The sequence below is a fragment of the Onychostoma macrolepis genome, chromosome 15 (assembly GCF_012432095.1).
Source record: "Onychostoma macrolepis isolate SWU-2019 chromosome 15, ASM1243209v1, whole genome shotgun sequence".
Taxonomy (NCBI): domain Eukaryota; kingdom Metazoa; phylum Chordata; class Actinopteri; order Cypriniformes; family Cyprinidae; genus Onychostoma; species Onychostoma macrolepis.
Window position 1 is genome coordinate 25043119 of NC_081169.1, and position 25637 is coordinate 25068755.

The 25637-nt window shown below is 35.8% G+C and overlaps 1 protein-coding gene across 14 annotated transcripts; it reads left to right on the forward strand.

The window, feature by feature from the left end:
• Window positions 1–1037: 1037 nt before the first annotated feature.
• On the forward strand, window positions 1038–25021 carry LOC131554106 (Schwann cell myelin protein-like). Of its 14 annotated transcripts, none has more exons than XM_058799201.1 (24): window positions 1038–1114; window positions 1206–1253; window positions 1606–1723; window positions 1851–2620; window positions 2773–3651; window positions 13424–13490; window positions 13769–13824; window positions 16348–16473; window positions 16598–16731; window positions 17356–17643; window positions 17744–18034; window positions 18680–18718; window positions 18847–19188; window positions 19314–19610; window positions 19764–19875; window positions 22752–22796; window positions 22881–22904; window positions 22996–23058; window positions 23138–23182; window positions 23293–23319; window positions 23413–23457; window positions 23807–23875; window positions 24596–24611; window positions 24741–25021. In XM_058799201.1, exons 8-24 carry the CDS (start codon window positions 16373–16375, stop codon window positions 24801–24803), a joined length of 2001 nt encoding a protein of 666 aa, XP_058655184.1. In that variant the 5' UTR covers window positions 1038–1114; window positions 1206–1253; window positions 1606–1723; window positions 1851–2620; window positions 2773–3651; window positions 13424–13490; window positions 13769–13824; window positions 16348–16372; the 3' UTR covers window positions 24804–25021. The 14 variants fall into 14 exon arrangements, 10 of the variants coding, with proteins under 10 accessions (XP_058655184.1, XP_058655178.1, XP_058655176.1 ...); XM_058799195.1 differs by having other exon boundaries at window positions 1851–2280; window positions 2545–2620; window positions 16348–16731; XM_058799193.1 differs by having other exon boundaries at window positions 16348–16731.
• The last annotated feature ends 616 nt before the right edge of the window (window positions 25022–25637 follow it).

A 25637-nucleotide genomic window follows, 5' to 3' on the forward strand; every position in this document is an offset into this window, starting at 1 on the left:
ATTCTTGATACTAGATTCTTACAAAATCCATTTGTTTGAGCAGGGGACCAAGAACGGTAGGGAAAAAAAGGAAATTATATGTTAAATTTAAGCAAAAGACATGAGTAATTCATTTATTTTGAAGCCACTTTCACTTCTCTGTATGGTAGTTTCTGTTGGTTATAGAGAACAGCTGACGACAACCAAAGAAAGGCAGAAAGTACAAAAAAACCCTGCAATTTAATTGGTATAAAAGGACATTTCAATTCTTAAGACGTGCTTGACAGAACGCTATATTGCCTGCTATCAGCATTCCATCTCTTTCTTATAAAATGGCAATCTGGAATATGACAGGACATTTGTTACTTCGTTTAATTTTTCAAGGTACAGTCTCTGTTTTCTTTTAACATTTGCATTTCTGCTGATGTACATTTATTCATCCAATTAAATTAAATCTTTAACTTAAGAATGATAAATGCTGCATGTGTAAAAGTGGAGCAAAATTCCAATATTTCCAAAAAGCAAGTCAATAAGAGTTCAGAAAACAATATAAACTATTCAAATGACTGTTGACCAAAATTAAGAATTCATTGTAATAATTACACCCTTGAAATATTGTGTTTGCAACAGTCACAAATACTAATGTTAGCAAATCTACTGACATTTTTTAGTTTGCTATTAAAACTATAAAGCTAAATATAAAAAGAGACAGCTTAAATACGAATATTAATGTTCTCCAACATTTGCCCCACAGTTGTTCTGCTGTATGACGCTTTTGGATGGGAAGTGAGAATGCCAAAGGAAATTCATGGCCTCAAAGGTTCCTGTCTGGTCATACCATGTTCTTTCAGCTACACATCAAACCCACCCACAAATCCACGTAGAGTTGTGTGGTATCAGTGGGTCTCTAAAGGTTATCCTTTAGTTTATGATCCATGGTATCCAAATGATGTCATTGAGAAATTTAGAGGAAATACTTATTTATATGGAAACTCAAGTTGGGATTGCAGTCTGTTGATTAAAAACCTGAAACCATCCCACCATGGAGAGAAAATATACACATGGATTGACCCTGAAAATATTGGAAAGAGCACCTACGCATTTTACGATGTCACTTCTACAATTCTAGTTGATGGTACATGAATGCTTTGTTCTTCAAATTTGCTTGACTCCCTATCTAGTTATCAGAGTGTGTTGCCTAATTGTGACATTTCTGCCATCTGTAGCAGATCCACAGTTCCCCAGCATCAATATTTATGGAGGTGAAAGAACAGGTGAAACCATCACAGTTGTATGTTCAGCTTTCCACACGTGTCCATACATCAAACCAACCATCACTCTGAACGGTATAGAAGGATCTGATCAAATAGACAATGAGCATTTTAAAGACGGCCTGTGGAAAATCACTCTAACATGCACAGGTGTCGTAAAGACAGAAAGCTCAACCGTTGAGTGTTCTGTAACATATCATGGTGGCATAACAGTGGCAGCTACAAAAGACATAAATGCATGGTGAAAGTGGTTAATGCATATATGTGGATTTTTGCAGTCATGGGCCTATTGGATCATTATGATCATTTCAATTATGCGCTAATAATATTGCCTAATCATTTTGTGTCCATAAAGACGCAGACTCAACGCACACTGGAGTGAAGACTGTTGGGCTTTACATAATAGCGCCATCACTTGTGTTCCTCCTCACTTGCATAATTGCTACATTCATCATATACAAGAAACGACACCGGTAAATGTTTGTGTGTATGTCACTTTTGGCCAACTTTAATTCTTTATAAATGCAAAGTTTTTAAGTATTTAAGTACATCTCTTTAATAAGCATTTTTAGCCTCTCACATTTTTGTTATTGATTGTAGACAGCCTCTTAATAATATGCAAGGGTCATTAACAACACTGTAAAAAAAGTCCGTAAAAATACAGTACAATATACCGTAATAATTTGAAGGAATTTTCCATATTTGGTATTTTACAGGTGTTTTTCTGTATTGTTTTTAATTACGCTTTGCATTGTGGGAACAAGAAGCTCAGTCGATAATCGGCGCGAAAACGGTGCTAGAGCAGGCGCCATTATTCACGGAGATAGTATCGGTCAAAATTTCATTTTAAAGTCGGATTGCGGGTTTGGGGAACTGTTCTTACACTTCCGTGGTTAATTAGTTTTTGTTAAATGTTACATAAACTGTAACTTTAACTTAGTTGCTGTCTAGCTTGTTTGGCAAATGAATGTCGGAGCCGTCATATTCAACATTTTCAGCACACCGTCACATCTTACTCGACGACGTGGAGGTGTTCTCACTTTTAGTTTTATAATTAAAAGTTAATTAACTTTTTAATTGTTGTTGCGGTGTATTTGTTACTGAGCGTGTCGTAAAGCATCAGCATATTAACGTTACTGAGGTGATGTTAAGCAGCTGTAAGAACGTTAAATCTGAGGTAGGCCTACAACTGTGTTTAGAGCGCTTTATGCCTTCAACAGGAGCTGGCAGAGGAATTGTCAAGAAAAGAGGACGTTTACGACTTTTTTATTTTTTGTAATTTTTATTTTTAAAGAGATTAAGATAAGACTAGGTGAAGATCTGACATCGCAGAATTCTTCAAGGATAACACGCCTTTTCTGCTAAACTAGGTAATTAGACTTTTTATTGTCTTGTTTATGTTAGACACACGCACACACACGAGCAGTTAATTCGGTAACGTTACTGGCACGCTGTCTGTGAACACATGTCATGCACGCGCAGAGAATGCCGCTTTATTATTATAATTTTTTTTTTATTTCAGACAGCGCGTCAGACGAACACAACGAAAACAAACCATAACAATGAAATTAGCACAACACAACGGAAACAAGCCACAACACAACGGAAACAAGCCGCAACACAACGGAAACAAGCCACAACACAACGGAAACAAGCCGCAACACAACGGAAACAAGCCACAACAAAACGGAAACAAGCCACAACACAACGGAAACAAGCCACAACACAACAAAATTAGCACAACAATGGAAACAAGCTGCCACACAATGAAATTAGCACAACACAATGGAAACAAGACACAACACAGCGAAATTAACACAACACAATGAAATTAGTACTATGCCTTGTGTTGTGGAGATTTTGTTGTGTAGCGCACTACTAGGCCACTCTACAATTCGGTAAAAGATTTGTCCATTGGGGAATAAAACATATTGTCTTCATAAGTGAGTCATTAAATCATTCATTCAGTTGATTCGTTCAAAAACAACTTATCAGTTAGAAACAAGACAGTAAAATGACCATATTTATGAGTGAGCCATAAAATCAGTCCTTTAACTGATTTGTTAAAAATGATGATTTATTCAAGAGTGCCACTTTATGTGCAACGGCTGACAAAGTAACTGGCTTGTTTCAATGTTGGAACCAAAGTAGTAACACTACAATCATGAAAATCAACCAACAAATGGTTTGCTAATAGTTGACTGTACACATTCAGATGGGATATTTACCATCACAAATCACACTGACACACATTATGTTTATGACATCACAAATGCTTGCCGGAGACTTAATTAGGCCTAGTAGTATTACTTAAATAAAACTTTTCTCTTTGCAGAACCAATGCATGTACGGTGACAGAAAACAAGCCTTTCTCCAAACCTCGTATGCCATCACCAAAGAGGTACAAGTGCATTTGAACAAGTGCATGTTACACAATAAAATAAGATCATTAAATTCAGTCTTTAAGCAGTGTCTAAGTTTCTTTGCCACTTCAAAAATTCTTTAACATGACACATGCCATAAAGAATGCAGATATTTATGTGATTATTTTTTATATATATATATATATATATATATATATTTCACCATGCACTGCAGTGAGCCAAAGTCCTACTCAGTGAGTATACCATTATTAAACAGTCAAAAACATATTCTGATTCTATGATTTCAAATGCTGTCCTGAAATATGTTATTGGCTGACCTCTGTGTCCTTGTTTTTTCCTAAAATATATTAAGGGTCATGATTTTGATGCTCAATACACCAACATGGACGAACTCCACATGTATGGAAACATCTGATGATAATGAACAACACAAAGTTCAACACAGTGTTTTTTAAATGCTCAAAATAAATACATACATCAGATTGTATACTTTATGAAATGGCCAGTCTGTTTTTCTCAGTCAGTCAAGATGCTTGTATTGAGTTTGTTGTTGACTTGCATTGATTTTACATTGATGTTGTTGTCTCTGCACTATACTGCTATTGATCAATGTTTTGCAGCATATTTGTGTGAGAATATAACCATAAATATAGCATTAAAACAGATCAGAATGTGCCATACATTCTAGCGCCTTGTTGATTTATTTGCATAAATTATCAGGGGAGGGACATTCTCATTCTAGACTACAGCATTTGATTAGAAAAAAAAAAAAAAATCTGTGGTGCAGAATTAGTCATCTATATTATATTGTTATACTTGCTGTAAATCATCCTTAACTAATCTGCATTTGTTTCAGGCATTAATAGATCAAAGTGTGTGGTAGGTGTCAATAATGTCAGTATCTTCTCATAGTTGCTAAATTTCCTTTGCAGTCAGAGACTGACCAACACTGCATGCATGCACAAAAATTGTGACTTTAGGAGAATGAATTTGTCATAAAGAAAAGAAATACCACATGTATCAGTTCATCAGATCATCACAATACAGTTTTCTTCCCAAAAATTCATATTATTATTATTATTATTAATTGACTATAATACAAGAGCATTTACAGTTTGTCAGTGTATCATCAGAGGTCAAAGGTCAGTTACAGTAATTAATTTATACTGTAAGTTTGTAGATATAGAATGTGGTAATGTTGCAAACAGTAAATTGTGTTTCTGTATTAGGGATGTCACGGTACCAAAATTTTTGTATTCGGTACCGATACCAGTGAAAATCCACGGTTCTCGGTACCAATTTCGGTACCAAAGCAAAACACAAAAACATGCTAATTAAAAAACACATTTTTTTTAAATTAATAAAGTCAAACAAAAATAAAATGTATAAAAATCAATGCCATTCTTTATACTTATTTAAAATTGTGTTTCAAGTTTTTCCGCAAGTAATAAAAGTATGAAAAACAGTAAACAAATTTCACCCAAATTTAATTTGTCTTTTAATTAATGAAATTTAAACTTTTTTTTTTGGTAAATAAAGGGGATTTAGGCTACTATTAAAATTAAAACTAAAACATGGAAGAAATATTGAGTGATTATTTCTTAAAAATAAAGTTTTATTAATTTTTCAACGGTAGTACCAGTAGCCTATCACATACATTCTACTAAATAATAGTAGCCTAATGGTACAAAGTCTTTAGTTAAACCGGACTTTTATTTTGACGGGTTGCCGTGAATACATTTAAATTGACGCTGGTTTTACTCAATGAAACGGTAAAATGCTCGTGAGGTGACTCTCAGAGCAGTTCTGGAGATGTTGTTTATGTATTTATTTCCTCACTGAGACTGCAGATGCTGAAATCACTGCGAGTGTCACTGGCGCTTCAGTGTATAGTAAACAAAACCGCGGGTCTCTGCCGTTCATTCATTCACACAGAGACTCGCAGAACATACAGGATTCACATTTGAATCGACTTTTGCGGCTTAATATTTGCAGATACTGGTCCATATCACGATTTGATCTAAGTGTAATGACCTACTTTGACAAATTCCGTGACATTCCGCGTTAAACTGTAAATTCCGATTTTATAACTGGATTCCGAGATTCCGTCCGCGTTTTCTGCATCGCGGAAATCATACGCCAAGAACCAGGTCGAACGGGTACTCGGTACCACCGGTACTTCAAAAAACCTGGTACCGTGACGTTTTCATTTCTTTAGTACCGACCTGGTACCGAAGTACCGGGTCTTTTGACAACACTATTCTGTATACATTAGTCAAGTCAAGTCACCTTTATTTGTATAGCGCTTTGAAAAATACAGATTGTGTCAAAGCAGCTTTACAGTATCAAATAAGAAAATAGTGTGTCGGTAATGCAAAATGACAATAGTAAACGTGGCTTTCGAAGGAGAGATTGCTATCAAATAGCACACCTAGTTTCCTAACTGATGATGAAGAATTGACAGAGCAGCCATCAAATTTTAGACAGTGCGCTAGGTTATTGTTGCGGTCCTACTCACCCCGCTTCGAGCGGGATTCAAACCGCAGTCTCCGGCATGGCAGGCGGGCGCTCTAACAAGGAGGCTAAAGGCCACGGCCTCTATGATTAGTTGCTAGAGTGAGGTTTTACCTGCACAGCACTTACCCGCTGGCCTATGCTACATTACATGTGGAGGTTTTAGGTCCGAAAATTAACACCTCTGTTTTTTTTTTCAGAATTTAGCAGTAAGAAATTACTCGTCATCCAGTTTTTTTATATCGACTATGCATTCTGTTAGTTTTGTCGGGCCGCGAAGAAATATAGAGCTGAGTATCATCAACAGTGAAAGCTAACACCGTGATCACTGTAAATGTTACCCTTGGGTAACATTTACATGTTACCCAAGGGTAACATGTAAATCGTGAAATGTAACGGCCCTAGTACTGAGCCTTGAGGCTTCGACTGAGCCTGGTTTCTCCCAAGGTTTTTTTCTCCATTCTGTCACAGAGGGAGTTTTGGTTCCTTGCCGCTGTCGCCTCTGGCTTGCTCAGTTGGGGACACTTAATTTCTAGCGATTATCGCCGATTTGATTGCACAGATACTATTTAAACTAAACTGAGCTCTGAGCTCAATGACATCTCTGAATTCAATAATGAAATGCCTTTAACTGAAAATTGAGTGTTTAATCTTATCATTATACATTACTGTCACTCTATCCTCCAATTTGATACTGTTAAGGGCTTTGACACAATCTGTATTGTTAAAAGCGCTATATAAATAAAGGTGACTTGACTTGACTTGACTTAAGTGCATATTGTATATGCAGCTTGCATGTTTTGGAAGGCACTATGAATGCTGAAAGGTACAGTATATAAATGTTTTAGAGCAACATATGCTCCCCTCCAGATGACGTCTATTTCAGGGAAGGCCTTGTGTATTTCAGCAGGACAATGCAAAACCCAACCTGATCTCATGAAAGTGCGTATAAATAGTACGCCAAATAAAAACGCAAAAAATCATGGTATTGATACGCGTGTATATGCTATGCGATGGGTAGGATTAGGGTTGTGGGGTAGATGCGTATCATATGTACGCAAAAACTGCATATTATATGCACGCCAACAAATTTCGTATCATATGCACGTGAAAACTGCATATTTTATTCACGCCAAACCAAATCCATTTTTGAGTATCAATACCACGTGTTTTCATTTTTATTTGGCGTACTATTTATACGCATTTTCATGAGACCGGGCTCGCAAAACCACATACTGCAGCTATTACAACAGCATGGCTTCGCAGTAGAAGAGTCCAATGCTGCGTCCCAATTCGCATACTATCCGTCCTAAATAGTATTCGAAAATAGAATTATGGTACACAGTTGTCGCTATCCAAAATACATCTGCATTTTAGTATTACAATATATTGTGACAATTTATTGTTATACCCCATGCGTTTTTTTGAATGTTGAACAATTGTATCAACATATGTAGCCTATATATTCTATATCCTGCGATCCAACAGAGGATAAGAGGTACAGAGAATAGATCAGATCATTTTTATAGAGAAAGACTGCCTAGTTAAATGTTTAGCCATGTCACTCCTGATTTTTGAACTAATCAATCATGTTAACAACTTTACAGCACTTATTGTGAATTTCACTCACTAACATTGTAGTGGGGACTCTTTGTGAAAACACCTAGGCTAAATGGTTAATTATAGATATAGTAAGACAGAAACTCACCTGTTCCCCACTCATGTTGGTCTGCTGTATTCCCTGAAAAGGTCAACGGGTGTTTCGGGTCTCAAGAGACTAGCATAAATTGACCAACAGCGCCATCTGCTGTTTTTGGATTGCATTTGTGAGAAAATCAGTCTGCACACATGTGAGAAAATCAGTCTGCACACATGTGAGAAAATCAGTCTGCACACATGTGAGAAAATCCACCTGCATCCGCCGCATTTGTGAGAAAATCAAGTCACATTTCGTCATAAAAAGGCAAATGAGTCTCACAGTTGTAACACACAATACATATTTGTCCATACATCTGCATTTTCTCTCAGATAGTTTTGTATTTGCAAATCAGTTTGCGTTTGTTTGAAAGTCGAGTTTTTCTTTGCAAAGCAGATTGTGTTTATTTGCAAAACACTGGATTTGTTTGATGATTATTGGCACAAAATTCGCTCCATAATTTACCTTCATAGTTTTTGTCTTCATTTGTATTGGGGTTGAATATATTGCCCATCCTCTCAGGATACCTGGAATCAGTGTCACAAGTACACCATCATTTTTCCATTTTTGAAGCATGAACCCCATAAAGCCGATCTGAGCTTTGGATCTTCCAATGTTTCTCTATGGGGGACTCGTTTAAAATAATTTAATCATCTGGTTTTAGCCAGGTTTCTGTCAAACAGAGCACATCTAGGTTATGATCAGAGTAGAAAGAGATCTGATATTCAACAAGCCAAGCTTTATCTTTTGTTTCTCTGTATTATATACATTTTTTTATTTTATTATATTTTATTTATTTATTAAATTGCTACTCTTAAATTGGTTTGGACGTTTTTGTATTTTCTAGTTCAGAAAACAGCGACAGTCTCTATAGTGTGATATCTAGGTGAAAGGGTCTCTATGTGCTGAGAATTAACTGACTTCTGTGATGTGAAGCGGCTAGCAGACGGTCGGTTTAGCCAGTCTGTCTGCTTCCTGACCTGAGCCCCAGTTAGTCAAATTTTAGTCCAAAGTTTAGTCTAAGTTAAGTCTAACTCAAACATTAATGCAAATTTGTTTCACAATTCTTACAGAATCATTGACAGTATTGCTACTGAATTAAATTTGTGATTGTGATGAAACCAAATGTTCTCAGAAACAATCATCTTTGTAACAATGATTGTGAAAGGAAACATGAATAATCCTAATCGGTTTTGTACTTTGTTTTTAAATTAAGTACCACTTGTATATTATAAAGATCTTAAAACATACTCTCTTGACAGATTCATGATCTTGGCGTTCTTGTCAGGAAATACTATATTTGACTGAGGTGTCACAAAACAAGCGCATTGGTGTGATGATTTTGGACACATAATAAGACCAATAAAATATTTTTCATCCTGGTGGGGGTGGAACACAAAGTTGTGAATACGCATCTGTCTCTCACTTCTTTTATTTTTTACTTTTCTGTTCTTGGTAAAAGGTTATTTTTCCATTCCTTTACAGAAGACGTATGTGAAGGTATAATGAAAAATTGTGTGTCACAGGGTACTGTGCTTTAGAAAAAGACAAGGAAAGAAAAAACTACAATTTAGTTGATAAACTTAAGCAATTCTGGAAATTCATTCATTATTAACATTTAACTTTGGTTTCTGTTTATGCATTGATGCAGGAACATGAAATCATTGCTTCTGTTTCATTTACTTCTCCAAGGTCCAGTGTCTGTTTTCCTTGTTTAGGCATGTTTTTGGGCATGTTCTGTCACAATAAATGTTTATACCCATTTAGGTAACACTTTACAATAAGGCTGTATTAGTTAACATTAGTTAATGTACTGTATTAGTTAACATGAACTAACAATGAACAACACATCTATTCAGCATTACTTAATCTTTGTTAATATTAACTTATGAATATACTAATGCATTAGTTAATTAATTAGTTATCATGAACTAACAATGAACAATGACACTGTTCAGGATTACTTTTTTTCATGTTAATTTACACATACTGTAGACTAATGCATCTCTTCACATTAACAGCTTAATTAGTTAACATAATTTGTTTAGTGATAAGTCATGTTAATAAACAGTCTAAAAACATATCAGTTGATGTTCAGATGGTTTCCACTTTAGAATTTAGTTTGCAGTAGCCCAAATCAATGCCCAAATGGTGAGTATAAATTAGCATTACAAAACATTAAATAAAGCTATTTTCAGGCATAGTTCAGTTAGTTCATGTTAACTAATGCATTAACCAACATACTACGCCCACTGAATGCTTGAATCTGATTGGATTCTAAGGTGTGCAATTATTTTCAGGCGAACAAAGTTCCAGGAAAGTCTTGACTGCATTTACATGTCCATATCACTTCGCCAAATGATTTCAGTTATTTCAAAGGTCCTTACAGTGAGGGAAAACATTATTTGATTTGATTAATAAGGTATTCGGCTTCGGGCACACCCCTAATTCACACTAACAGAGTCGTTCATATGTTTTATTCTGAAGTAAAATAATATAAAGCTATAAAACAGACACTAATATGTTCAGTTTAATCAAAAGTTTGGAAGAAAAGTTAAACCTATAAGCCAGTGTGCAGAAGCACATACACACATACTGTGTTTGTGGTACATATTGTTTGTGGTCAAAATGAACGGATTAAAGGTGGTGTAGGCAGCCTATTTTTTCCAAAACATATTTGTTATACTGGTTGAATGTCTCTTCACTTCCTAATTGCAACCAATAGGCTAATTAAAGTGGTCTAAATATAAAAATATAAATGTGGAAGGCACAGGACCATAAAATGTTCATTCAATCAATGCATTTGGCCCGAATGCAATGATGGGATGCATGTCCTACCTGCCTGTAAACCTAATTATTTGAGTTTATGGCATGGCTACTGATGCAGGCTGAGCCAGAGGATGTTTAGTGGTGGCAAGATGAAGCTTTGAAGCTTTCCAGCCTAATGTGTTGAAAAGTGGTTCATTTGTCGAGGCTTTGATTGCACCCGGGACACCTTTTGGAGAGAAATAGCACAGACTTATCATCATTATCAACATGAATTTTATCGCAGTTTTGATATAGAATTTATCACCACCCAGCCCAGATTAGACCGAACCCACAGGAAACCTTTAGCCACCATTGGATACCTTCATTAGGCTGGTTGGGCCATATAACAGCATACAACATGCAACAACATCTCTTTCCTTTTTTTGCTGTATTCGTTATTCTAATGAAATGTATATTCACAGTTGAAATGATGTAGTGCATTGTCAGGAAACAAGGCTTTTTTTTTTTTTTTTCTTATATGCCATCACCAAAGGACTTCCTTGTAATATGTAGCATATAGCCTTTTAGCAATTCTAACATCTCAGCATCAGATGGAAGAAAATAACTTCTCTATTCTCTGTTACTCAGTTTACACTTGATCTCGGTTCACACTTCTAAAGATCTTTTCTCACTTTTTTTTTTTTTGCTCACAGTTTATCACACTTTGCAGTAGATTTTTCATCCTGGTGGGGGTGGAACACAAAGTTGTGAATACGCATCTGTCTCTCACTTCTTTTATTTTTTACTTTTCTGTTCTTGGTAAAAGGTTATTTTTCCATTCCTTTACAGAAGACGTATGTGAAGGTATAATGAAAAATTGTGTGTCACAGGGTACTGTGCTTTAGAAAAAGACAAGGAAAGAAAAAACTACAATTTAGTTGATAAACTTAAGCAATTCTGGAAATTCATTCATTATTAACATTTAACTTTGGTTTCTGTTTATGCATTGATGCAGGAACATGAAATCATTGCTTCTGTTTCATTTACTTCTCCAAGGTCCAGTGTCTGTTTTCCTTGTTTAGGCATGTTTTTGGGCATGTTCTGTCACAATAAATGTTTATACCCATTTAGGTAACACTTTACAATAAGGCTGTATTAGTTAACATTAGTTAATGTACTGTATTAGTTAACATGAACTAACAATGAACAACACATCTATTCAGCATTACTTAATCTTTGTTAATATTAACTTATGAATATACTAATGCATTAGTTAATTAATTAGTTATCATGAACTAACAATGAACAATGACACTGTTCAGGATTACTTTTTTTCATGTTAATTTACACATACTGTAGACTAATGCATCTCTTCACATTAACAGCTTAATTAGTTAACATAATTTGTTTAGTGATAAGTCATGTTAATAAACAGTCTAAAAACATATCAGTTGATGTTCAGATGGTTTCCACTTTAGAATTTAGTTTGCAGTAGCCCAAATCAATGCCCAAATGGTGAGTATAAATTAGCATTACAAAACATTAAATAAAGCTATTTTCAGGCATAGTTCAGTTAGTTCATGTTAACTAATGCATTAACCAACATACTACGCCCACTGAATGCTTGAATCTGATTGGATTCTAAGGTGTGCAATTATTTTCAGGCGAACAAAGTTCCAGGAAAGTCTTGACTGCATTTACATGTCCATATCACTTCGCCAAATGATTTCAGTTATTTCAAAGGTCCTTACAGTGAGGGAAAAAATTATTTGATTTGATTAATAAGGTATTCGGCTTCGGGCACACCCCTAATTCACACTAACAGAGTCGTTCATATGTTTTATTCTGAAGTAAAATAATATAAAGCTATAAAACAGACACTAATATGTTCAGTTTAATCAAAAGTTTGGAAGAAAAAGTTAAACCTATAAGCCAGTGTGCAGAAGCACATACACACATACTGTGTTTGTGGTACATATTGTTTGTGGTCAAAATGAACGCGGATTAAAGGTGGTGTAGGCAGCCTATTTTTTTCCAAAAACATATTTGTTATACTGGTTGAATGTCTCTTCACTTCCTAATTGCAACCAATAGGCTAATTAAAGTGGTCTAAATATAAAAAATATAAATGTGGAAGGCACAGGACCATAAAATGTTCATTCAATCAATGCATTTGGCCCGAATGCAATGATGGGATGCATGTCCTACCTGCCTGTAAACCTAATTATTTGAGTTTATGGCATGGCTACTGATGCAGGCTGAGCCAGAGGATGTTTAGTGGTGGCAAGATGAAGCTTTGAAGCTTTCCAGCCTAATGTGTTGAAAAGTGGTTCATTTGTCGAGGCTTTGATTGCACCCGGGACACCTTTTGGAGAGAAATAGCACAGACTTATCATCATTATCAACATGAATTTTATCGCAGTTTTGATATAGAATTTATCACCACCCAGCCCAGATTAGACCGAACCCACAGGAAACCTTTAGCCACCATTGGATACCTTCATTAGGCTGGTTGGGCCATATAACAGCATACAACATGCAACAACATCTCTTTCCTTTTTTTGCTGTATTCGTTATTCTAATGAAATGTATATTCACAGTTGAAATGATGTAGTGCATTGTCAGGAAACAAGGCTTTTTTTTTTTTTTTTCTTATATGCCATCACCAAAGGACTTCCTTGTAATATGTAGCATATAGCCTTTTAGCAATTCTAACATCTCAGCATCAGATGGAAGAAAATAACTTCTCTATTCTCTGTTACTCAGTTTACACTTGATCTCGGTTCACACTTCTAAAGATCTTTTCTCACTTTTTTTTTTTTTGCTCACAGTTTATCACACTTTGCAGTAGATTTTTCATCCAGTCGACTTATTTGTAAGTGAGACTGCATTAAGAAGGTAAGAATATATTATATAAGGATATATTACATTTGATGTGACATTTTAAAATGATTTTAGGAGAAAAAAGAAAGACTTAAGATTTAAATTTCCATAAATTTTAGCATCCTGTTTTCATGATTTGGTGGTCAAAAACTCCATTTATAGCATTTAAAAATAAACAAACAAACAAACAAAAAAATGTCTCTTTGGTGACATTTCTGTTGTTGAAAACAGTCTTTACTTTATTTTGAAATGTTATTTTTGTACAACAACAGTTGTTTTTTATTACACCTAAGGGCAAACCTAGCTGGGAACACGATGGGATCTCTGCTAGTTTATCTACTTTTACAAGGTATTGAATGTTTTCCTCACTTCTTCATATAGTAGATGCAGCTGATACGGGTATACAATATGACGAAAAAAAAATGTCACTGTAGTTATTTTTCAAATATGTTTAAACATTTTCTGACCTCAGAGCAATGTTCCCTCTAAGCTGCGCGCGCGCGCGGCCGCGCACTTCTTCCACCGCGGCAGCGCAGAGAAATAATGTGCCGCGCACACGCAAAAATGAGTTGGGAAAGCCATTTGATTGTATTCTAGTAAAAACTAAAGAATTGCAATGCTCGGGTAAACCGCTATAGAGCTGCTGCTGCTATAGAGTTAGAACCGGTGAATGCGGTGTACAGGTTTCATAGAAAGAGAACGATGTGCGCCAAATGAGTCGCTGTAGAAACTGAATATTTCAATGGTTGCGGACGAAATAACTCAAATCGAGAGCCAACGCAATGACATGTGAAATAACACGTCCTCATGTATTAAAGAAGAGTGGCTTGATTAAGTGCTGGAAATAGCGGATGATGGGTACAGAATGGTAACGTTAACAAAACTCTGAGACATTTACAGTCACACACAGGTGTATTGTGCAAGATGTACTTCATAGGCATGTTTAGATAGGTATATAAGAATTCACGTTCACGTTTTAAAAAAAAATTATAAATAACTTACAGATCTCAGTTTGTTTGTTTTCTATTCTCTTCTATCAGTTTAAATGCTTCAGTTGTTTTGATATTATATTATATTATGTGTTAGGCCTATATTATAAACCCAATAAATAATTGGCCTTGTTTTTTAATGGAGTCACTTATGCTCATCAAGGCTGTATTCATTTGATCAAAATACAGAAAAAAACAAAACAAACAAAAAAAATAAAAAAAACAGTAATATTGTGAACTCTTAGGCTATTGCAATTTCTAATATTGGTTTTCTATTTTAATATATTTTAAAATATAGTGTATTCCTGTAAAGTAAAGCTGAATTTCCAGCATCATTACTCAGTGTCACATGATCCTTCAGAAATCATTCTAATATGCTGATTTATTATCAGTGTTGAAACTGTTGTGCTGCTTAATATTTCTTTGGAATCTTTTTCTTTGATTCTTTGATTAGGCTAATAAAAAGTTAAAAAGAACAGCATTAATTAAAAATATAAATATTTTCTAACAATGTAAGTCTTTACTATCACTTTTTATCCATTGAACACATCCTTGCTGAATAAAAGTATGAATTAAAAATTTTTTGAATAGTAGTGTATATTGTAACACACAATTTATATTTTGAATAAACACTGTTCTTTTTAACTTTTTATTTCTCAAAGAATCCTGAAAAATATCACAGGTCCCAAAAAATATTAAGCAGCACAACTTTTTCCAACATTGATTATAAATTAGCATATTAGAATGATTTCTGAACGATCATGTGACACTGAAAATTCAGCTTTGCTTCAGAAGAATAAATTATATTTTAAAGTAGGCCTATATTCAAATAGAAAACTTTTATTTTAAATTGCAATAATATTTCACAATATCATTTGTGAAATAATATTCAGTATTTTTTAAATCAAATAGATACACCCTTCATGAGCCTAAGAAACTTCTTTAAAAAAATTGACTGATCCCAAACTTTTGAACGGCAGTGTATTGTACTGTAAAAATGTTTTCTCAGATAACCTAAAATGTACATCATTTAGTGACATCAAGGGTCAAATCAAATATAAATAGCACATTAAAGTTAAAAGTTACACACTTTTTTGTGTGTGCGCTGTACAGGTCGGGTATAAAGAATGTTTTTGCTCAGGTGGCCGAAATGTCCTCCCAATAAAGAAAAGTTTTGCTCAGCAAGAAAAATCATTAGAGGGAACATTGCCTCAGAGGTCAGGTTTTTCAGCATCTTTATTTCTGAAGATATCTGTTGTCTTTTCTAGTGCTGCTTCTTGGTAATTGGTACTGTGTTGCACAACTAAACTTTTAGGTCATGCATTTGTAGAGTTTAGCTGCAGTTGGTTGATAAAAATATTCCGTATTTACATGAGATCAGCCAATGAATTCTTATAGCCAACACAAATTAGATTTAAAATAATAACCCTATAATACTAATTAATACAAATTCAACCATTATTGTCAGACTTGTTCATTTGAGCAAAAGGGAATATAGGCCTAATATTTCTCATCCATTCATTCATAACCTGTACTTAATTACATATAAAGACAAGGTGTGTTTATGCCATTGTAAAAAGTGTTTAAAGTGGGCCCCAGCCTCTGTATGTAAGAAGAGATACGATACAAGAAGTCCATCTCCAACAACCAAGCAAAACGCACACAAAAACATCACGTAATTTAAAGTAGTTTTGCACGGAAACAGAAATCATCTGCCAGTCACTTTAAAGCTGATAAAGCATTTCTATGAATTACTTCTGTGACTGAAAGCAGAAAATATATGATGAAATGACTGAAAACTGAATTTATTAATTATTTTTTTTTATTTAAGTTTAATTAATCCACGACACAGCCATTAATGTCCTCCAACTGTTGTCCCACAGGTGTTCTGCTGTATGATACTTTGGGATGGGAAGTGCGAATGCCAAAGGAAATTCACGGTCTCAAAGGTTCCTGTCTGGTCATACCATGTTCTTTCAGCTACACATCATACCCACCCAAAAACCCAGGTAGAGTTGTGTGGTATCAGTACGTCTCTAGAGGTTATCCTTTAGTTAATGATCCATCGTATCCAGATGATGTCATTGAGAAGTTCAGAAGGAAAACTAGTTTATATGGCGATCCTTCAAGTAGGGATTGCAGTCTGCTGATTATAGGACTGGAACCATCCCACCATGGAGAGAAATTATACACATGGATTGACCCTGAAAATGTGGGGTATCGCACCTATGCATTTTATGATGTCACCGCTACAATTCTAGTTGATGGTATGTAAATATTATTGGAATAATACTCTTCCACCATAATATCTGTGATGAAATATCGTGTGGTCAGTAACAATGGACATAACAGAATGCTTCTTCCAAGTTTACTTTTTTTTTTTCTAACCCGTTTATTAGTTTAAATAACATTTAAAAATAAAGGCAAGACAATTTGTCCCAAAAAACATACCATAAGGCTGAGAATTTATGCCTTTGCATTATATTGCATTCTATGGAATTTATTTTAAAGAAACATAGGACAAGCACTTTTTTTTTTTCAATCAAAACATTTTCTGAAATTAAGCAAAATTTTCAAATAATAGGCTATATTGTTCAAAATGAAGACAGAGTCTTGGATATTTTCTGGCTATACAGCTTTGTAAAATGTGCTCATATGTTCAGTATGAGAGGAACTAATTTCATACATCATGTGTCTAAGACACAATAAGTGTCTAAGAAAATGGAAGTTAGTTCTGAGAAAAGCTCTGTTAACACTTGTATGACTGTATTTATTTTTTATTTTTTGGGCAGATGCCACTCAGTCTTGTATCTAATGCAGTGAAATGCAGGCCACTTTTTTTCTTTCTTTTTTTTAATCATATAGTGTACTAATGTTTCTGTAAATTATAGCAAGTCCACAGCTGCCCAGCATCAATATTTATGGAGGTGAGAGGACGGGTGACACAATCACAGTAGTATGTTCAGTTTTCCACACGTGTCCATACAGCAAACCAACCATCATTCTGAATGATATAGAAGGATCTGACAAAATCAAGGATGAGTCTATTAAAGATGGCCTGTGGAAAATCACTCTGACACGCACAGGTGTCGTAAAGACAGAAAGCTTGAGTATTAAGTGTTCAGTAACACATTATGGTGGCATAAAAGTAACTGCTACAGAGGTCAAAAGTGCAAAATGTGAGTAAACACAAATATGAACTGCTTTGTGTGATATTAGCTGTAAGTTAATTTGAAATGTTACATTGTAATCTATTACAAGATTTCAGTTCAATTTCAGGTGTTCATCATAAAATAACGATCGAGCCTGAACTGGCAGATGTCACAGAGGGTGTCGCAAAGAGCTTCACTTGTAGCGTCTACCATTCCTGCCAGAAAGAGCCAACCATCACATGGAACTATGAGAACATGCAGGTCACAAAGAGGAGCAAAACACTTTCAGGTTTTAATCGGGTCACCTACTCAGACATAGCCTTTCTGGGTGCAAAAGAAGACCATGGGAAGAAACTGATTTGCGCTGCAAAATTTTCTGGAGGAGATGTTTCAGCTTCTGTTGTTTTACGTGTGCAACGTAAGTAATTTGTGAGCATCACTTATGATGTGTGTGATCTCTCTGTGTTTTCTTATTATTTGGTATCTATTTTCATTTTTATATTAAGAACTAAAGAGATGTGATCTGTCATTGTCTTGTGTTCAAACCATTCAGTTAATGTCTGCGTACTAAATTCTGCTTGATCTTCTTTCTTGTGTTTATTTGTATTCTGAATTGTGAGTTGAATTGTTCCAGAAAATTAGGCGTGAATGCAACAAGCTATGCAAAATCGATATTGTAATCCATTTGCTGGACTGAAGTGAAATATGCTTTTTGAGATTTCAGTATTTTCCTATTCAGATAAATAGGAGTTGGTCCTGCTTGCCGAGAAAAGCTGCCTGGAGGCGTTGCAAATATGGCCGCTGTGTGAACTAAAGGGTCTTTAAGTCAATATGTTTGTAGCAGCTTACCTGAACAATAACACATCTAGTTTAATGACAGACATTTGAAGGGAACTCTTTCACCCCCATGAGTACTGACGCTTGTTACTGTGTTCACATACTTGTGTAAAGTATGTTTCCTAAGGCTCAGATGTGACATTTCATTTGCGCCAAAACCAACCATAAATACAATAGCCTAAAAAAGCTTATTGTTACTTATTGTTTTCTGCTGATTTTCTTACAGAGTACCAGAAACCAGTCAAGATCCTTAATGAAAGTATATGTGGGTTTTTCCTCTTGACACCATATTTATATTATTGTCCTGCACTCATAGGCCTTTTGATAATAAGAAATAATACACTCAGTTCTGTAATAATATTAATTAATCCATTATATGATATTATATTTTAGCTTATTTCCAATATGAGGCAGATGTGATACCCAACATCACTGCGTTGCCTCGTTCATGTGTGGTAATACCATGCAGTTTCAAGATGAAGGAGGAATATCTCACTCGACTTCAGGTTCTTTGGGTCACCGAAAAGGGTGGCTATATGTTCCACACTAACCCAAGCAACATCTTATACAACTTCAAGGGCCACACAAGACTCCTCGGAAACCCGGATGAGCAGAACTGTACTGTGGAGATGGATAATGTTCAAACTCATGACAATGGGCCGTTCTGTTTTCGAGCAGAAAGAGAAAATGAGAGATACAGCTTCAACAACAGCTGTGTGTTCATTATAATGCGGGGTGAGGAAATTTAACCACTGACTTGGGTTTGCATACTTTTGAAAAAATGATCGCATTTACAACAAGTCTATTTCATGCAACACATTCCAAAACTAAAATAAAGTATTTGTGTTTTTATCAAAAAGCGTCTCCCAACAAACCTGTAATGTCATCCCTCCCTGAAGACATCGAGCCTGGGACAGACGTCGCTGTCAAATGCTCAGTCAACCACACATGCTCCACTCACCCTCCTGAAATCACCTGGAGCGTCCCAACAGCTCGAGAAACTATCAGCCACAATCACATGGGTGGAGGCGTCTGGGAAACTGTGTCCGCTGTGACCTTTATTCCAACTGGATATGAAGAGAAAGATGAAATTGTCTGCACTGCCAACTTTTGGGGCGGTAAAACACAGGAAAATACTGCCTTCCTGCGTGTTCGAAGTAAGTACAGACTGATGTTAATGAGATGGGCTTGTGCATGTTAGCCTCTTTGGTCCATTTTTTATTATGACTGGTCAAATAGAAACTGCATTTCATGATGTGTGAATAATGTGACTGTTAACCCTTTTAACAATAATATTATTATTATTATAGGAGTTCAGTGGCTTAGATTGGAGACTCTTGGCTCTACTGTCATTGCTCCCTCACTTGTGTTCATCCTCATTTGTGTACTTGCTGGAGTCTTCATATATAAAATACGACAGAGGTATTTGTTGTTCTTTTTTTGTTAATGCTGTCTGTATTTAAATTTGAGGTCTCTATAGCCCTATTTGGACGGGATTAGTTTTACATGGAGAGTTGGGGTAAAATAATTATTACCAGAGCTTCTTAGTGATTTTAGTCGTGTCTAAACAACCTGATCTCACAGAATTCCGTGTAATGACCACAGACTCTTAACCCCCGAATCTGTGGTGACATCACAGAATTGCCGAAAATTCCGTGATGGGCTCACAGAAGTGATACCAATGTAAGTCAGTGACAGGCATCAGCCGTGGTCCACGCACGGATTCACTGGTTACAACAGCGCTGCACTGAACCACATAAAAAGAGTGACTCCGATGCAGTTATATTTGTATATAAATTTATACTTTCACTGGAGCACCTAACCCACCCCTACCCTCTGAACAATATAAAACACACACAGGCAAATATAAGTGCAGTCACGGGTATTTATTGCAAAAACTGTCCATAAACAAGCAGTATAAAAGCATTACAAACAAGTCGTGTTGCGTTCCAAGTCTTCTAAAGCCATACAAAGTCTTTATGTGAAGAAGAGAGTAAAACACAAGGTTTTAATCGCTGAAAATGATCCCGCTCTGTTAACCCGCTCACATCTCATTCAAAAAGATAAGGCTTGTTTGAGATGCGCCTCGCCTCGCCTGAAATGTAGGCGAGAGTAGGCGGCTGCAATGAGGGGAGGAGTGAAATAAGCGCAGTCAAGGCGGACAGTTCTGACCTCTCGAAGTGGAACAGATACCTACGAGATCAAAGGCAGATATTGCGTTATTCTCACTCATATGCTGTGCTGCTGATAAACATGATATCATTTCAGTTCTGTTGCTTTTATATGAATATGAACAAGACACTCAAAGTGCTTGCTATTTAATTCCATACGAAAGTCGTATTTATCATACATTTATTTTAATTCAAACATGTATTTTAGATTTTTATAGAAAATATGACAACAATCACATATCTCACTCAGAGATCGCATTGTCATAGTGTTTGGGAATATTCATACACAATTTGAATACATAATAGCATGAAATCAGATTAAAAAAATAAAACATTTTAGAAGAGAACGCAGCATCACAGTTGTCTGAACCAATGAGCATCAAGCTGTGTCGTCAGTCAGTCGTTTCCCATCATGCTTTTGATCAGCCCAGTCGGTGGAGAGCAACTGCGCGCGACTGCTCAATCGGACACAGCCGCTTCGCCGTCGCGAGAGCTTTTTGGCACACGTCAGCATGACATCAGAGCAAGGCGGACGTAATTCGGACACTTTTCTAACCGGCATGCATCTCGCGGCGATCACCGGTGATCGGTTCTGAGCAGATTTTGCTCATCTCAAACAAGCCTATTTTTTGAATTTACGCACAGAGACTGCAGCACATAGCGGACGGAGACGGCGATCGCGTCTATTCCTCTCACAAATCAATCGTTTTGCCTCAGAAGACTTGGAATATTAATACTTTTTGAATAAATTATGACGGTAGTTGTGTCTGTCTGTTATATCTTTACAAATGGTAGGTTTAGGGGCAGGGGTTGGGTTACGTGCTCATAAATGTATAAATAATGTAATATAAATAAAACTGTTTTGACTGTTTATCATTGAAAAATCACACCCCAACATATATGCAATAATGGCAATGTTATTACCCAATATATAATTTGCAACCTGGTCTCACAGAATTCCGTGTAATGGATCCGTGCGTGGAGCACGGCTGATGCCTGTCACTGACTTACATCGGTATCACTTCTGTGAGCCTATCACGGAATTTTCGGCGATTCCGTGATGCCACCACAGATTCGGAGTTAAGGGTCCGTGGTCATTACACGGAATTCTGTGAGATCAGGTTGGTCTGAACGTGCCATAATCATTACGGACAATGTCATTAAAGATTTAGGCGACTTTTACCTGCTGTAAAATGGTCCGGCAAAATTGCCTCAGGAAACGTTAATCCCATGCAAATACACCAGCTGTGAATATGTAAATATTCCAGTAGCCCCTCACTGCAGAACAAAGATCCAGGGGGCGGGGTTGGATCCACATCTAGGGGGTGTAGATGGGTAGGTTTACGGATCAGGGGGTGGAAATGGGTAGGTTTAGGGGTGGGGATGATGGGGTTTAGGGATCAGGGGGTGGAGACGGGTAGGTTTAGGGGTGGGGATGATGGGGTTTAGGGATCAGGGGGTGGAGACGGGTAGGTTTAGGGGTGGGGATGATGGGGTTTAGGGATCAGGGGGTGGAGACGGGTAGGTTTAGGTATATGTAAGGTGGGAGGAGTTGGATCTAGATCCAACCTCGCCCCCTGGATCTTGTGTTCTGTAGTGAGGACCAGCTCAAATATTCCGTCATTTCGAAAACGAAACTTTGCTTTCAGTAAGTGCCTATTAACAACAGTATCAAATCTGAATTAAATTAATAAATTTAATAAACAACGTAATACGCACAGGAAGCAATGTTGAACACACATGATTACAGGGAGGTGATGGCGAGGAGTAAATCGAGTTACCCTGCCCATTTCTGGTAGGAAGATATTTCTTATGTGTGAATTGGCCATTAATATTACAGCCCTCCTGTGGTAAAACTACTCCATCTACCCTTGTAAAACTAATCCTGTCCAAATTTGTTTATTTCAAACCGTCTAGTGCCACCAAGAGAAGTTGAAACTTAAATTTTGTCAAAGACATACTTTTTTGAACTCATCCTATAGAGACTTCATCAGATCATCCCCAAATTTGGATCAAATACTGTTGAGACAGTGCCGTTTTCACCGTTCTCAACAATTCTAATATAACAGCAAGGACGCCAAACTAAAGAGCTGTATCTCACTTTTATATTTTCATTATTGATTGTAGACAACTTCATCCAGATATGCAGGGATCACGATCACAATCTGAGAGGTATGCATGATAAGACATAGTTAATTTATCAATTTTCACTGATTAAAACCCTTGGAGCAATTTTAACCTTATTCTCTGATGTAGATCAGTTTGGAACAGATTCTCAAGGTTGGAGTTTTTTTTTTGTTTTTTTTGTTTTTTCAAACTAAACTTATCTTTTTATTTGTTCCTAAAACTAAATTTAACAATTCTCACCAAGTCGTTTAAGTATGTCTGACAGAAGAGCAGCTTGGACTAATAGAGGAAACAGGAGTGATATCAGGCAAGTACAACATGGAAAGGTATAAAAATGTGTAAGTGCTGGTATTTATTTCTAATTAACTAACTAGTGCCATCTACAGGACCACTGGAGATGTTACTCAAAGACCAATGAGGCATGAACAAAGGCAGTTTGATAGTATAATTATACCTATATAATTATAATAAGCAAAATTATAATTATAATTTGTATTATGTTTGTACTATTTAACTATTTAAATGTCACATCTCTCAACAGATGGAGCACGTGGAGCCGATTTTCTAGGTAATGAATGTTCATCTTTTTGTATTCATTTCATGTATTTCATTATTAAAACCTTCCTTTATTTTATTTTATTTTATTTTTATTTTTTTGTAGACACCAATCACCCAGAACCAATGCAAATCTGAAAGCAGAAAACAGGTCAGGAATTTTAGGTTTCTATACATTTTTCTATAAACATATATGACCAATAATTAACATTAACCATGTTTACAGTTGAATATTGATTCAGTTATTAATTGTGGGTTACATTTAATTAACTACGAACATAATTTCTCCAATTGCCTTTCAACATTGCTCTTCAGCCACTCAGGCCATCATGTTGATAGCACCACAATGTTGACACTTTAAGAGGAAATCATTTGACGAATGTTTTATGGTTATCTTTGCACATTGAACAGAGAAAGTATGTAAACATGTTAAAACAATCCTCACAGCATCACATATATTTGCTTCTATGCCCCGCTCACTAATGAAACTCTCTTCACAGAACAAACAACATTTGTATGGTGTCAGGAAACAAGCCTTTCTCCAAACCTCATATGCCATCACCAAAGAGGTCAGTGCATTGAACTGCATTATTTTCTTCTACATTTTATAATGTTCTATGAGGGCTGCTTACAATGTTAGCAAGATTTTTACATTAAAAACATTATAACTTAGAAGTGATAGCCTGATTTGGTCCTGATTTGAACCTCTCTTTGCAACTGTTTTGATAGTTCCACTGCTATCTTCTATCTGCATCTTTTATTTTGAGTCAAACAAACAAACATTACTAAGGTGATCTGGAAATCCATTAAAAATAAAGTTGCATCTATTGTAGACAGTTTCTGTATCGTTTCTTGAGTAATCCTGTATTTGCATCTCGCTTGTATTTATCACCTCCTACGACATGTGCAAAGCGGTGGGCAGGGCTAAAGAGGCAGTGATGAAGTAGGCATTGGTTTTCTGCAGAATTCAATAAAAGCTGTTTCTGCACAATGAGGAACTTTTGAGTTCTGAAACTTACAGGATGGTTTTATAGCACAATGACTACTCATGTGAATTGATTTCTCAATTCATGTCCCATTTAAGGCCTAAAATCATTACATAGCATGTTACACAGCAAAATAATACCTATTGAGTTTCTGAGGAAAATAATAATTATTCAGTTTCTGAGCGGAGTGTCGTAATGAAAGTTTCCGTGCCACTTCTTAATACCTTGAACTTAACAGTTGCCATGATAAATGCAGATATTTTATGGGGTTTTTTTCTTTCTTTTTTTCACCATGCACCTCAGTGAGCCAAAATCCTCAGTGAGTATATTATTTATTTCAACCATTATTAAACTGGAAAAGATTTCTATGATTTCAAAAGCTACAATGAAATATGTTATTGACTGACCTCTGTGTCCTTTTTGTTTTGTTTTTTAAATATTACATAAGGGTTATGATTATGAGGCTGTTTACACGAACATGGACGATCTCAACGTGTACGGAAATGTCTGATGATAATGAACAACACAAAGTTCAACAGTGTTTTTTATGCTCAAAGTAATATAAATCAGTTTGTATACTTTCAAATATAATCACTCTTTTTGAGTCTGTAGCTTGTATTGACTTAACTGATTATATAAATGTTGTTTCTGCTCTATTCTGCCATTTATCAACACTTTCCAGCATACTTTTGTGAAAACGTAACTATAAATAAATAAAAGTGGCATCAATTCTAGCACTGCTTTATTTGCATTTTCACTTTCATCATCAATATTCTTACAGCATACTGTAAAATATTAATTAACGCAGCATTGTGTTGTTATGAAACAAATTTGCACCAATCTATAACATTTTTACACATTTTGCTACTGATTTAAAGGGATAGTTCACCCAAAAATGAAAATTCTGTCATCATTTACTCACCCTAGTTCCAAACCTGTATGAATGTCTTTGTTCTACCGAACACAAAGGAAGATATTCTGAAGAATGTGCGAAACAGAGCAGTTCTGGGGCACCATTGACTTCCATAGTATTTGCTTTTCTACTATGGAAGTCAATGGTGCCCCAAAACAGCCTGGTTACAAACTTTCTTCAAAATATCTTCCTTTGTATTCGGCAGAACAAATAAACTCATACAGGTTTGGAGCTACTTGAGGGTGAGTAAATGATGACAGAATTTTCATTTTTGGGTGAACTATCCCTTTAACATATTGTGATTAAACAACACCATACAATGTACTTGGAAAACCAGAAGCAAAAAGTAGACGGGCATGAAAACAGGTGTGCAACATAATCAGTAATTATGACAGCAAATGAATAATGGGAACAAAGAAAACGAAACATGGG

Coding starts and splice junctions, on each gene's coding strand:
- LOC131554106 (XM_058799193.1), top strand. CDS start 13,791: ATGGGATCTCTGCTAGTTTATCTACTTTTACAAG. Junction 18,035..18,679: donor TGTTGTTTTACGTGTGCAAC/GTAAGTAATTTG, acceptor ATTTTCTTACAG/AGTACCAGAAACCAGTCAAG. Junction 19,189..19,313: donor TGTGTTCATTATAATGCGGG/GTGAGGAAATTT, acceptor TTTATCAAAAAG/CGTCTCCCAACAAACCTGTA.